A 14,289-nucleotide genomic window follows, 5' to 3' on the forward strand; every position below is an offset into this window, starting at 1 on the left:
CAGGTCCCTTTATTTTTTATTTTATTTATTTAGAACACTTATATTGCGCACAGCTTCCTCCAACGGAAGTGTCCCGGCGCATTTTCCCAAGCCAGCGATAGACTAACAAACACCCACAACCCAGAAACTAGCATGGCAGTTGGTTCAGTCGAAACAAACATGTTTTTAGAGCTTTCCTAAAAAGAGATTCCTTTTCTATCCCCTTGAGTTGCATCGGCATGGAGTTTCACACTGAGGGTGCGCGCACCGAAAAAGCCCGGCCGCCCATTTGGGCTTTTGAGAATCTCTGGATTTTAAGGAGATTTTTACTATTGGATCTCAGGGTTCTAGTTTGTGAATATCTCTGGATCCTGAACCTGAGATACTTCGGGCCTATGTCATGAAGGGCTCTGTGCACCAGAACCATCGATTTGAACAACACTCTTTTCTTCACTGGCAACCAGTGAAGACTTACCAGATGATGGGCAATGCTGTGTCTTACTGGGATGTTTCTGATAATTCTTGCCGTCGCATTCTGGATAAGCTGAAGTCTGACGATCAAATAATCAGGAGCCCCAATCAATAGGCTATTAGCATAGTCCAGACGCAAAGTAATGATTGCGTGTACCACCGATAGTCGGCATTCCATGGGAAGATAGTGAAAAAATCTACGTAGCATTTTGAGTTTCCAAAAACAGCTCGACGATAGCTGCGCCACATGGTCTTTCCCTGACATTACTATGTTCATTTTAAAGCCTAAATTGCGAACTGATTTGACCGAGGTCGGGGGGGGGGGGGGCGGGGGGGGTGTTAAGATCGGTGGGCCACCACAGAACAGGGTGCAATGGAATTTTATTATTAAAGAAAAGGACCTCCGTCTTTTCAGTATTCAGCCTCGGACAATTGTCGGACATCCATGACACAATGTTTAACAAACACTCTTTAAAACAAATCAAGTCCTCACCATCTATTTCTTTAAAGGAGAATAGGAGTTGGGTGTCATCAGCATAGTTGACAACTCTTACCCCGCACTTTTCTACTATTGAGGCTAGCATGGAGAGATAAACATTAAAAAGAGTAGGACTCAAGCATTGCACAGTGTCCCCGATCCACAGATTCCCGAAGTGTCTCAGCGACTTCCAGCAGTGCGGTTTCAGTGGTGAAACCCTTTCTGAAACCTGACTGCGTGTCATGCAACAGATTATTTGATTCCAAGAAATCAGAAAGCTGGCGCTGCACTTTTTTCTCCAGGATTATTCGCGGTGGCTGAGAGCAGCGAGATAGGTCGATAATTTTTTAAGACCAGAGGGTCTGCATTTTCTTTTTTTAGTATTAGTTTCACCAGAGCTTTTTTCCAATCAACCGGATAAATGCCGGTTGATTGGAAATCAATGACTGATTCCAGATTAAATTAAGTACTGGGTTCAGTGCTAGGGCCAAGGTCCTATGAAACCTTGCAAGCAGGGGATCTTCGGGGGACCCAGACTTAACCCAAGTTAGATCAGCCAATGAGTGTTGTGCATCAAATGGCTCAAAAAGGGACCAACATTGTATACTGCCCTGAATGGGAGAGAGGAGCTCAGCATCTTTGGGAGGCGGGAAAGCGGCATAAATTTCTGATATTTTATCGTGAAAGAAGGTAGCCAGACTATCACACAAGACTTTAGAGGGAGGAATGGTACTTTGTGATGCCTTAGGATTAGTGAAATTTTCAACAATCCTGAAAATGTCTTTCACAGAGTTATTAGACGCCTTGATCTGATTAGAGTAATACTCTTTCATACTGATACGTTTCTTCCGATGGAAAGTTCTGAGAGAATTCTTATAGATTAGCTTGGCTTCAGGTGTATAACGCCGTCGCCAAGCCCTCTCCAGTTTTTTGCAGGCCCTCTTCAATTTTTGGAGTTCCTCTGAGAACCAAGGAGCAGAGGGAGATTTCCTAACCGAGGTTCTTATTACAATTGGTGCCAGCTTATCTAAAGTAGCTCCTACGGATGTCTCAAAATTCTTAACATCATGCGAGGGGTCTCCGGACAACACAAAAGGGGACTTTTTCCACACTCTTTCGAAATTGACAAGAGTAATATTTCTCCAGTTCCTAGTCTCTTTAGTGAGGGGTATACCTACTTGTTTCTTAGATTCCCTGCCGATACTAAAGGCGATCAAAAATTGGTCGGACCAAGTTACCTGTTGGTTAGCATCAATAGTTAAGGTCAGATCATTAGTGAAAACTAGATCTAACATATGGCCTCCTGTGTGCGTGACTGCTTGGACCTTCTGATGGAGGTTAAAGCCCTGAAGTGTGTCAATAAGTTTTGTAGCAAATGGATCGTCCTGCAAATTAAAGTCCCCAAGAACAGTAAAAAATTAATATCTTGGCACAAGACTGCCAATGTGATCATATACTTCGGTTAAATGTTTAATCGAAGAAGAGGGGGTCTGTAAATGAGTATGCCTGACATTATGGGGAAATTAGTACAAGAGATGTTGAAAGCTAAGGCCTCAATAGGACCAAGTTCCTCAAGGTGTCTATGGGCGATATCCCACTTATCGTGGATTATGATTGCCAGGCCGCCCCCCCACCCTTTTATTGGGGCGGTTTACTGCAATTAATCTATAACCCGCCGGTACTGCCAATGCAATGCCCGGTAGGGAGCTTTCTCTTAACCAGGTTTCCGTGAGAAACACCAAATCTCATCCTTCATTGTGAATACTTAGCCAGATATCTCCCAAGTGTCTGGCAAGCGACCTACAGTATATAAAACATGCCCTGATGCGCTCCTCTCCTTCTCTAATTTGTTGAGAACACTTTAAGTCTGTGTCGAAGTGTTTGTGTAGTGCCTCGGGGCTAAGGCTAAAATTACAATGTTTGCACTTTCCTTCCCGCTTTTATTCCTCCCCATCACCTCCCCTAACTACATCCAGGTTTACCTTATGAGTATCCTCGCATGTGGGGGGAGCCAGCGCGTATAGTTGTTCTCTAGACCATCTTATTGCCGGAGCAGTGGCAAAACCGGCAGCCTGTCTAGCGCTAGCCGCGATACAGGCGCGGACCGGCGCAGACGGGCTTGCCTCTGGCACGCTGGAGGTGCACCCGCTGCGCGCGCGCTGCGTGCTTGTGAGGTCATGAATAAATAGGCAGACTGTTCCAACGACTAGTCCGCTAACCCCCAAGATGGCGCCCAAAACGGGGATGACAATATATGAGGAGCCCTGCAACCAGCGTTTACTGTTGGGCGTGCTAAACAATGGCGGCTGAAATTGAGGTGCCAACACAAAGAATAAAACTAAGCAGCAATGTGTGATTTCAAATTGAACAATTAAAAAATTATTAAAACGAAGCCAGGGCAAGAAATCGGAAAGTCCGATTTCGTGATGTGCAAAAAAGCCTTTAAATTCTCTTGTTGTGTTTAATGCACACAAGAGGGCAGACTTGCAGAGTACAGGCGACACCCCTCTTCCTGATAAGAAGTCCAAGTTAAGAGACGCATCTGGTAAACGTATTGCGTCACAGGCCGCGAATCTTGGCGGATTGCCAATGCCCAAGCTTTATTGGCCAGGTAAGACGGGGCTCATTATGACGAGCTTGAACAGCTCATGCAACACCTTCCTGACCATTACAAACAAAAGGCCAACGACCTTATACAAGAGGGGAAATTAATCACAAACACTTCAATTAAATGTGCGCTCGACGCGACTGATACCGCATCTCGTGCTATTAACACCAGCATTGCGTTGCGCAGGCACGCTTGGCTCCGAATCTCCGGATTCAAGCAGGAGGTGCAGTCTGCAATTCTTAATCAGCCCTGTCATCAAGAGCATCTTTTCTTCAGTCAACACATCTTTGGAAAAGATGAAAAAAGATATGGACACTGCAAAGTCCATGGGGGCCTTACAATTGCCTTCTCCTATAGGTTCTTTTCGCCGCTCCTTCTACAGGGCTTGCTTCAAAACCATAGGCTCAGAACATCCCACTTCTTCTTCTTATAAAAGCCTCACTCAAACATTCTCCAAAGGATACTTTTGCAGAAGCTACACAGCCAACAATGGTAGGGGAAGAGGTCGCGGCAACAATAACCGCAGTTCCCCTACCACCAAACCGTGACTTCCCTGCACTTCCCACCGATCATCCCACTCATGCCGGGGGACGACTCTCACAGTTCCTACCTGTCTGGAATTCAATCACAACAGACAAGTGGGTAAGATAAATTATCCAGTATGGTTATTGCCTGGAATTCACCTCTACTCCCCCAAATTTGCCTCCCAGACAATTTCCAATGTCCTCAGAACATCTGACACTCCTCAAACAAGAGGTTCTCTCTCTAATACAAAGACATGCAATAGAACCAGTCCCCTTGCCTCATCAAGGCACAGGGATTTACTCCCTCTATTTCTTAATAGCAAAAACGGACTGCTCTCTCAGGCCCCATATTGGACCTCAGACCCCTAAACCTTTAAATTCAACTTGATCACTTCCACATGCTCACTCTCCAACAGGTGCTCCCACTACTTAAACAAGGCGACTTTCTCTCTACTCTAGAATTAAAGGATGATGGCCTCCTGCATTCTCATCATCCCTTATGCAAGACTTAAAATGTGTCCCTTACAGGAGTGTTTGGCACGTCAGTGGAACCAGGCTCAAGGTCAACTAACATATCTGGTGTTGGTAGACGACCGCGCCCATCGCTCTCTGCGGTGGTGGAAGACACAAAACCTTTCCAAGGGCGGCCGTTCTTTGACCGGGTTCCACAGATAGTGCTAACAGCAGACGCGTCGCTCACAGGCTGGGGAACACATCTTCAAACCCATACCATTCAACTCCACCTCATAGGCAAAACTGTCCTGGTCCATACAGACAACATGACAGCAATGTATTACATAAAAAAACAGGGGGACACACTATCTGCAACTTACGCTCCTAGCTCAAATCATATGGAGATGGGCCATTCCTCAGAACATATATCTCCTTGCAGAACACCTGCCAAGAGAAAACAATCAGATTGCAGATCTGCTCAGTTGTCAGAGACAGCAGATCCACGAATCGGAACTTCATCCTCAAGTTCTGCTTCCATTCTTTCAAACATGGTGCCACCCAGAAATAGACCTGTTCGCCCCACACCAAAACTCAAAATGCCAAAGCTTCGCATCCAGGTATCCACACTCTTTGTCCAAAGGCAATGCACTAAGGATGAACTGGTGAGGCACATTTGCTTACGCTATTCCGCCTCTCCCGCTCATTCCACTAGTGGTACGGAAGCTCAAACAGCATTCCCTCACAATGATCCTGACTGCTCCAACATGGGCCCGACAGCCATGGTTCACAACCCTCTTGGAACTATCAGTAGTTCCTCATCAAAAGCTACTCCTCTGGAGGAGGAGCTACGCTCGCAACCAAGATGGTCGCACAAGCTCCCGGCTCCGCTGACCTCCGCCAGCCACTCGTCAATCCTGACAAATATCCTGAATTTGCACCGGGCTCCCATGTTGCTGAAGAGTTCCTGAGTCTGGAGATGCAATCCCGAGATTTCCATCTTTTCGGATAGTGAAGATATGCCGTGTGTCATTCTCGGCCTACCCAGAGCTGAAAGCCGGGGCCTCAATTTTGAATCCATCCGGGTCGGAAGTGAACAACATCGGCCGCGAGACTTGGGCCGTGTCCGGTCCCCCGAAGGGGAGTATATCCTGCCTGGTTTGAATGGCGATTTGATGGTCGGTTGAATCCGAAGTATAACGGCGTGTTGCACCGGTTGCAGTGGTCGGGGGGCCATTGCACGGAGGCTTTGCTGCCCGCCCTGGGTCGACGGGCTCGGGCCCTCGCGGGAGGCGACGGTGTTGATATTGCGCCATTGAGAGCGCCCACTGTCTCCATTGGCCCCGCCTGTGCCTGTTACCCCGGAGTAGTCGACCTCCGGGGTTCAAAACCTGCTCAGTTGCTTTGCCAGAGGGGATGGAGCGGGTGGAGACTAAGCCGTCGTTGTTGACCGTAATGGCCGCCATTGGGGCGCTCCACTCGAGGGTCGCCGCCATCATCCAGAAAATGATTGAAAAAGCTGACTCTATCAGTCTTACCCCGGACACCGGCCCTTCGATATGTCTCCAACAAGTGTTGTCACCTGCGGAACAGATTGTGCCCGTGATTGAGGGCCCCGCGCCGCAGCCGGATCTGGTGTTTTTTGCCCATTCCCACGCAACGGATAGGGAGCCCGTGAATACCATAAGCTCAGTACGATCACTGCCGACACCGCCCGAGATGGACAGAGAAGTTCTTGTATGCTTTTCCAAGTTTACCAGAGACCATGGGAGTGATTCATCGTCCTTTTTCCCCCTGCTGCTGCAACCTCTCTCCTTGGTCCTATCTTTTGTGGACGATTGCCGTTTGACTGGTGGTCTTCCAGCACAGATGTCTTGGCTTCTTTCCGGCCAAATTGACTTTGACTTTGTTAAACATTTTACCTTTGCTATAGATGTGGCGGTCCGAGCGGAGAGGGTTCGTACGAAGAGTCGACGTGGCCAGGGTTGATTTGACTGCCTGGGTGTGACGAAAGGGTTTCATTCGACGCGGGATTTGTAGATTGTAATAATGTGGAAGTCTGGCGATTCTTTTAAACTCCCCCGATGTTGCTAACTGTTACTTAATATTGTCCTGTTTATGATCGGGGTTGGTTTGCTTCTGGCGGGGGGTACGGGAGACCGGGGGCCTGTTTGTTTTCTCCTCCTCCACTTTTTTTCTCCCTTCTTTTAGGGCAAGTTCTGGGGCGACAGGCACGCTGCTAGTGGGGTAAGGCTGTAGCCATTGCAGGGGTGCAGGGGGGGGGGTTGTTATTTTGTCTTTGTTTAGTTCTATGGCCTCTTTTTCTTTTCTTTTCCCTCTTTGCGGGAGGTGCTTCGTATATCCTGAATCGTGTTCTCTCACTCATCTTGGTGTCTACTCTGGTCCTTCGTGGGTGGAAGGGTTCTGCAGACTGTAGTTTATCGAACTGGTTGACCGTATTGTCTCTCCTGCTCATATAATACATTCTGTTGGTATGTTTTGTTTACATGTACTGTCTTCTCTGCATTTCCTCACACGCCTGCCGAATATTGTAATGTAATTTGAGTATGACACCAGATTTGTGTAATGTTTACTCCTGCCTTTCTTCAATAAAAATATATATATAAAAAAAAAAAAGCTACTCCTCTCACCCAAGCTTCTCACTCGGAACCATGGAGAGATAAGAAATCCAGATCCGAGTCAACTCAACCTTGCGATCTGGCACCTGAAATCTTAGAGTTTGGCTACCACAATCTCCCGCCAGCCTGCATGAACATCATTAAAGAGGCTAGACGTCCTACCACTTGAGGTTGCATGCCGCAAAGTGAAAAAGATTTGTGATTTACTGCACTAATTACAACATCAACCCACTAGATGATTCTATTCAAAACATGATCTGCTACCTTTTGCATCTACAACAGTGTAACCTAGCGTATACATCCATTAGACTACACCTCGCTGCTTATCTCCAAACAGACAACACCTGTCTTTGTTTAGGATATCAGCTATCAAAGCATTTATGGAAGGACTTAAAAGAATAATTCCACCTAGAGTTCCACCCTCTCCAGTATGGAACTTAAATGTGGTCCTTACCATACTCATGGGTCCCCCGTTTGGACCTCTGTATAAATGCGAATTACAATTTCTCACCTGGAAAGTAGCTTTCCTGGTTGCGATCACCTCTCTCAGTAGAGTCACTGAACTCCAGGCATTAACCATACAAGAACCATTTCTACAAATTCATCATAACAAAGTGGTTCTTAGGACTAACCCAAAATGTCTACCTAAGTCGTGTCTGCTTTCCACCTTAACCGGTCTGTAGAACGAGTATTTTTCCCTCTACCAGACTCAGTGGCAGAACTAGCTTTTCACACGCTAAAGGTGAAAAGAGCGATACATACTACATTGAAAGAACAAAATCCTTTAGAAAGACTAAGCAACTTTTTGTGACTTTCTCCCTACCTCATAAGGGCAATACTATCTCAAAAACAGGGATTGTAAGGTGGATTGTTAAATGCATCCAAATATGCTACGCTAAAGCCAAACGCACAATAACCATTCCCCCTAGAGCTCACTCCACACGTAAACTAGGGGCATCTATGGCATTCTTAGGGAACATTCCCCTAGATGACATCTGCAAAGCAGCACTTTGGTCTACACTACACACCTTCACAAAACACTATTGTGTAGACGTGCAGGCAAAACAATAAGCTAGTGTGGGCCAGGCTGTATTAAGAACACTTTTTCAAACCACTGCAACAGATGCAGGTAGCCACCGCTAAAGAGGTAACTGCTGTATAGTCTATGCATAAGTATATGATCTACAGCTCATGTGCCTTGAACTGAAAATGCTACTTACTACTATGCATCTGTACTTGGCATGTAGAACTGTAGATTCGTATAGGCCCACTCGCCTCCCCGGATACCTCTATCTGTTCGAGTATTTTCTTACTTAGATACATTACACATGGACATCCTTTTCTATTTCTTACCAACTCCATCATAACCCTCCATGGCAAAATAATCTGGAGATGGGAGTCGATGCCCATGCACAATATCGTCCTATGGAGGAGTCACCTACCTCATGACTACAAAGACTTCTTCCAAGACAAAAACAAAGTGCAAACATCCGAGCCCAACACCAGATGGTGATCTATGCATAAATATACGATCTACAGCTCTACATGCTAAGAACAAGTACATACTGGTAAGTAGCATTTTCCTTATATTGCGCTTATTACCCTGACAATGCATGGGATCACTTTTTGGCAAGAAAAATGCTTCTCCTGAACTCAGGGTTAGTGGTTAGTCCAGTGGTGTTATTGAGATTAGTCATGTGTTTGCTCTAAAAATAAATCCATGCATATGCTCCAGTTACTTTGTGATAGATAATATAATACCAATTAGGTGTGATCATTACTGTGGCTATGTGGTTTCAGATGAGTGGTTGGTAAAATAGACTGGCGGAGATTAGGTAATTTTAGGTTATAGGTATAGGGTCATATGTAAGAAGACACCCAGTTGTTGTTTGCATCTAAGACAATTCAGAGAACAGCCTCTACCAGTCTTCCCTAGATGGTCAGATGTGTTATGTACCGGATGGAGGTTATTAAATTGGATGACACCTGGTTTGGCAGATATGACCAGTTTGCATGGAGTCATGCGACTTCCCAACAGGGGCCCTCATCCAAGGGCAAAGACCCTCACAATACTGAGTGAAGGGATTATTTGTTAGTCTCAAGTACAAGTTTTTGTATATGTGGTATTTGTATAACATAAACGCAGCTAAAAGGTATATCTATTGCTCTGCTATAATGTATTTTTTGGGACTCAATCTCACAATTGAATTTGATTCTGGTACGGCTTTCCTCCTGGTAAACTATTTAACCCTACTTTCCTTAAAAAGATCCTGGCTTTAATCTCGCCTCCATTGATGTCTGTCAATTTGGCCTTTGACTGCAAGTTCCTCTCTTTTCTCACTTTTGTGAACTGGCACACATGCACCTTTTTATGTGTTCTATCCAAAGATTTTTTCTGTAAAAAAATAATTACCTTCAGCAGTTGGTTTACATGTACATTTATAAGTAGTGTATTTCCTATTAACGTCCTTAGCACAAGATCCTACATACACAATCCATTCATGGTGGTCTTTTATTAGTAGGTTCCATTAATTTCATGAGCATCTCTTCACATTCAGCCATGTCTTCTGTCAATTGTTCATCTCCTCTAGCAGCTTTTATATGCTTCTCATGTGTTGTAGGTCACTTCATCAGATCCTTGTTCCAGGCCTCCTGTTTCGAGCCTTAGGGTTTGCCCAATGGATGACCAAACACGCCTTTTGGCCAACACTGTGCCCAAGGCATTCATTTTATTTTCATTTTATTGTTGGTCTTAGTAGGGAATTTACCCAGCAGGCATTGTTTCATAGATTAAGTTGGTAATGCATGATCATCCTCGATCCACTTGTATTCTATCCTAGAAGCCCACCACCCATGGACAAACCCATACCATGTGTAAGAGGTCTGCTCCAGCAGTATGTAAATCTGGCCTGGAGATGTAGATTCTGACCAGCTTCTGGGTTGTAAGATAGGTTTTGTGAAGGAAATGGAATTGAATCGGTTTAAATCATGCATTTGGTGAGCTGAACTTCACGTGTGCACAGACCTTTCTCCAATCTGAATCAGTTACTGGTTCACGGCACTCTCGTGGCCAGTTCTCACACGCCTGCCCAATGCGACTGCCTCTATCATTAACTAAGTTCAAATATAAATCAGTAAACAGATGTCTGCATCTGCCATACATAGTAAGAACCTTGATCATCACTTCTGTCACTGGAGATTCATCTGGGAACTCTGCCCAAATTCCCCTGGTTACCTGTGGTATTTGATAATGTTGCAAAAATTGGCCTGGGCCAAGATCAAAAGAGCCCTTTTCTGCTTATAAGTGAGGAACTATTTATTTAGATAGAGATCTCCCATCACGTGACAGCCTCCATCTTGCCACTTAGTCGATGAGATGGATTTGGTAATATCTTTATATGGCTTCAGAATCCACTGTGGGATGTCAGGTTCATGTAGAGGTGTCTTAAGGACAACCCTAACCACTCTCTTCTAAATCACCTCTGTACATCTCATCAAGTATGGGAGCGCTGGCGACGTGTTTTTTTCCTGATCAGATCGGCTTTAGTCGGGGTACCAAGGAAATGAGTCCCTGGCAATGGAGATTTTTCCAAAATATTATTTGTGTCAAACCAGTAAACTGCATGCTGCAGTTGAACTGTGGTGTAATACAGAAACTAGTCAGGCAGCCCTAGTCCACCCTGTGTCCAAGGAAGCTTCAGTGTGGCTAATTTCACTCAGCTGCATTTCCCCGTCCAGACCAGTGATTCGATCATTTTGTTCTGTTCACACACCACTTTTAAAGATAGTGGGCACTTTGAGTTATCTGTCCTTGAAGATGTTTCTTGTCTAGTCTCTCTGCTTTGTTGGGCCATTTAATGTTACACTTTTTTAAATTGGTAAGCATTCATATTCCATTAGGAAGAGCATTAACACTGCTTTGCGGTAATAACATTGTATTTTACGAATATATCTCATACCAGTAAAATAGATCTGATAAAAAGCTTTACAGCAAAAATATTCAATAACCAAATAGTATTATGAAATAGATGAAATGAAGATTAGCAAAAGTGAAATGTGCAACCAAAAGCAAAAGAGGGAAAACAATTTGCCTGGGGATATGTGCTGTACATAAAAGTACACTAAAGTTGAATCTGCCTATTCTGAATATGAAATTATGCATGTTTTGTTTTAGCAATTACACTTAAAATCTCATTTAAAAATGTGCTGTTTTGTAACGCGATAATAATGCATATGGAATTTTATGTCCTAGATCACATCCTGAGTATGCAGCCACCTCCAGTTCCTCACAGTCTCTGGCATTTCCTAAACTTCTATATGTATAGTAAGTATTGCATTAAATGTATTATTTGCCTTTGTTAATCAATCAACACAGATTTGTAGAGCGCGTCTAATCACCCGTGTTACATGAAATTATGTCTAACATATTTAATAACAGTGCCTTTGACTCCATTAATTATCTTCTGAATTAATGACACGGTCAATATTCAGGTCCCTATATTCGTCCTTAAGTGTGCGTCTGAGTAAGTGGCAGTCTGCAAATACATACACTTTTGTGTGACGTTAACTGTGGGATTGTGCCTTTGAATAAATTGGTGTGTCACTGAGTCAGTGAGAATGAACATGTCCAGGTCCCTCAGTGTGAACTTGAGTGTTTGTCTGTTTGAATGTTGGTGTGCGAACACGTCTGTGTGTGTGACATGGACTACTTCATTGTGCCTTTGACTGTTGGTGTGTGCCATTGAGTCAATGATTTGAGCCCCAGGCGATCTGGGTTGCATTTGTGGACAAATTGTCCCTAACTCCTTATTTGCGCACTCTAGCTGTAAAATGGGTTCAGTACAGGCCACAGAAGATACCCCCATGCCTGACTAAATGAATTAGGTTGCAGGAAAGTGGTCAGGTCTTGGAGCAGCAACACAGTGGCGCATTGCTAAGAGTAAGACCATCAGCAATGCCAATATGAATGTGCTCTTGATGCAGCAGATATGGCTTTTAGTGTTATTAGCAACAGCATCTTCTTCTGCAGACATGCCTGGCACAGGGTGTTGGGGATTAGGCCTGAGGTTAGTCAGCACCTCTTGAACGTCCCTTTTGGTGGCAAGCTTCTGTTTGGCTCCAAGATTGACCAGATGCTCAAAAACATCAAAAAGGACCCTGCGATTCCCAAATCCACGGATGCCCAAAGGCCTGCCGCTGCCAAATTTGATTTTCGGTTGCAGCAAAGCAAGGAGGTACGAAACTGGGGAGCTCATCTCTGAGACCTATGTACCAACAATACCAGCAGTTCTCTCTGGACCCCAAGCAGCCTAAAACAGTTTAGAGTGGGTCTTATAGGGGAAATGAGTGTGGGAAAAGCAGAGGTGGCTCCACTAGCAGCTCCTCGCTGCAAAATTGTGACTCAACCTCCCTTCCTCTCGACCACATCACACCTGTTCGGATAAGACTGAGGTGCTTCCTAGCTCAATGGGAAAACCTCACCTCAGATCAGTGGGTCCTCTCCATTGTACAGGAAGGGTACTGCCTCAAATTTCACACAACACCTTCCAACATTAAACCCTGCTGTCATGTACTGAGTTCAGATCACCTTCACCTTCTGGAGCAAGATATTCAGGCGCTTTTACAAAAGGGCACAATATAACCAGTACCTGCACATGCAACAGTGTGATGTAGGGGTGTATTTTTTTGTTCGTTTTAATCGCTCAAAAGGACATCACCTTCCAGCTGACTCTCGACCTCCAACCTTTGAAAACTTACAATTGGTCAATCTGCAAGATATTATCCTGCTGCTACAGCAAGGCGACTTCATGTCAGCGCTGGATTTGAAAGATGCTTACTTTTATCTCCCGATCCACACTGTGCACCACCAGCACCTTTAGTTTGTGGTAAGTGGAGAACACAACCAGTTCATGCTTTTATACTTCAGGTTCACCACAGTTCTATGGATGTTTACAGAGTGCTTATTGATAGTAGCACACCTGCACGTAAATTCCATGCACATGCTCCAATACTTAGTTGACTGACTGATAAAGAGCAGCAGCAAATCTAGATGCTTGAGTTTTGAAGGATTTTGCAGACCTGTTCAGCATGTGACATCAACAAAATACAAGTGGGAACTCCACCGATAAGTCCTTCACAGGTATGTCCAATGATGGAGAACTCCAGCAATAGTACTGTTGACCATTCTTGAAAATGAAAAATAACAAAGCTTTTCTTCCAGGCACCCAAACCCACTGTCCATGGGAATTTCACTATGGATGAACTGGGCAGGGATATTTGCCTGTGCTTTTATTCTCCCCATCATTCTGCACGTGGTGAGGAAGATGAGGTAGGTGTCCATGTCTCTCATCCTAGTGGTGCCAACCTGGGTGAGGTTGCCCTGGTATTCAGTACTCCTGAAGATGTCAGTCAGTCACCCAAGAAGCTCCCACACACTCACACACACACCGGACCTCCTCTGTCAGCCTTACGACCAGCCCAGATACTCGGAAACCGAACATCTAGGTTCTCACAGTTTGGTTAGTCTGACAAAAGAATACATGGTTATCCTGAGGGAGGTTTTAATGCCCACTACTCAGCCCTGTTATGCCTCTTAGTGGAAAAGGTTCATGCATTACTACATCGCCAAACTGTTAGACCATTTTAATGTTTCTTTGCAGGAGATTATGTCTTAACTCCTAAAGCTCTACAAGGCAGGCCTGTTTTTCAGTTTTAGTTTTTTACACTTTAGCACTTAAATGCAGTGGCAATGTACAATCATAACAGAAAACCATCTTTCTTGTTTAAAATACCGGTCAATATAGGTTCTCAAAATGATAATATCTCCATGGACACCCCAGCCACCTGCCTGGAACCTCAATGGGGTCCTCCTTTTTAACCCTTACACTTTTGTTAAACAATTTGTTCTAAAGTTTTTTTAGTTTTCCATAATGATGTATGTTCACATCCAAAGACAGTTCAAATTGTAACCAACTTTCCGATCGTTTTGTATGCGTAGATTGCCTCTAACCTCATACAATGCATAATTATACATATATTCATGTTGCATCAGCTGAACATCACAAAAGTGGCCTGCTCATAGACACTTTTATGCAGGGGACTTGGAAAAGAACAGTCCAACAGTTGTGCTTAAGAGTAACT

The 14,289-nt window shown here is 44.5% G+C and overlaps 1 protein-coding gene across 2 annotated transcripts in view; it reads left to right on the forward strand.

The window, feature by feature from the left end:
- HPS5 (HPS5 biogenesis of lysosomal organelles complex 2 subunit 2) overlaps nucleotides 1–14,289 on the forward strand; it is a 594,029-nt gene that overhangs the window by 183,298 nt on the left and 396,442 nt on the right. For both annotated transcript variants that reach the window (XM_078681077.1, XM_078681076.1), the window contains exon 8: nucleotides 11,402–11,473. In XM_078681077.1, coding sequence (XP_078537203.1) covers nucleotides 11,402–11,473 — 72 coding nt within the window. The remainder of the gene's footprint in view (nucleotides 1–11,401; nucleotides 11,474–14,289) is intronic.

This window comes from Lissotriton helveticus, chromosome 3_1 (genome assembly GCF_964261635.1).
Source record: "Lissotriton helveticus chromosome 3_1, aLisHel1.1, whole genome shotgun sequence".
Taxonomy (NCBI): domain Eukaryota; kingdom Metazoa; phylum Chordata; class Amphibia; order Caudata; family Salamandridae; genus Lissotriton; species Lissotriton helveticus.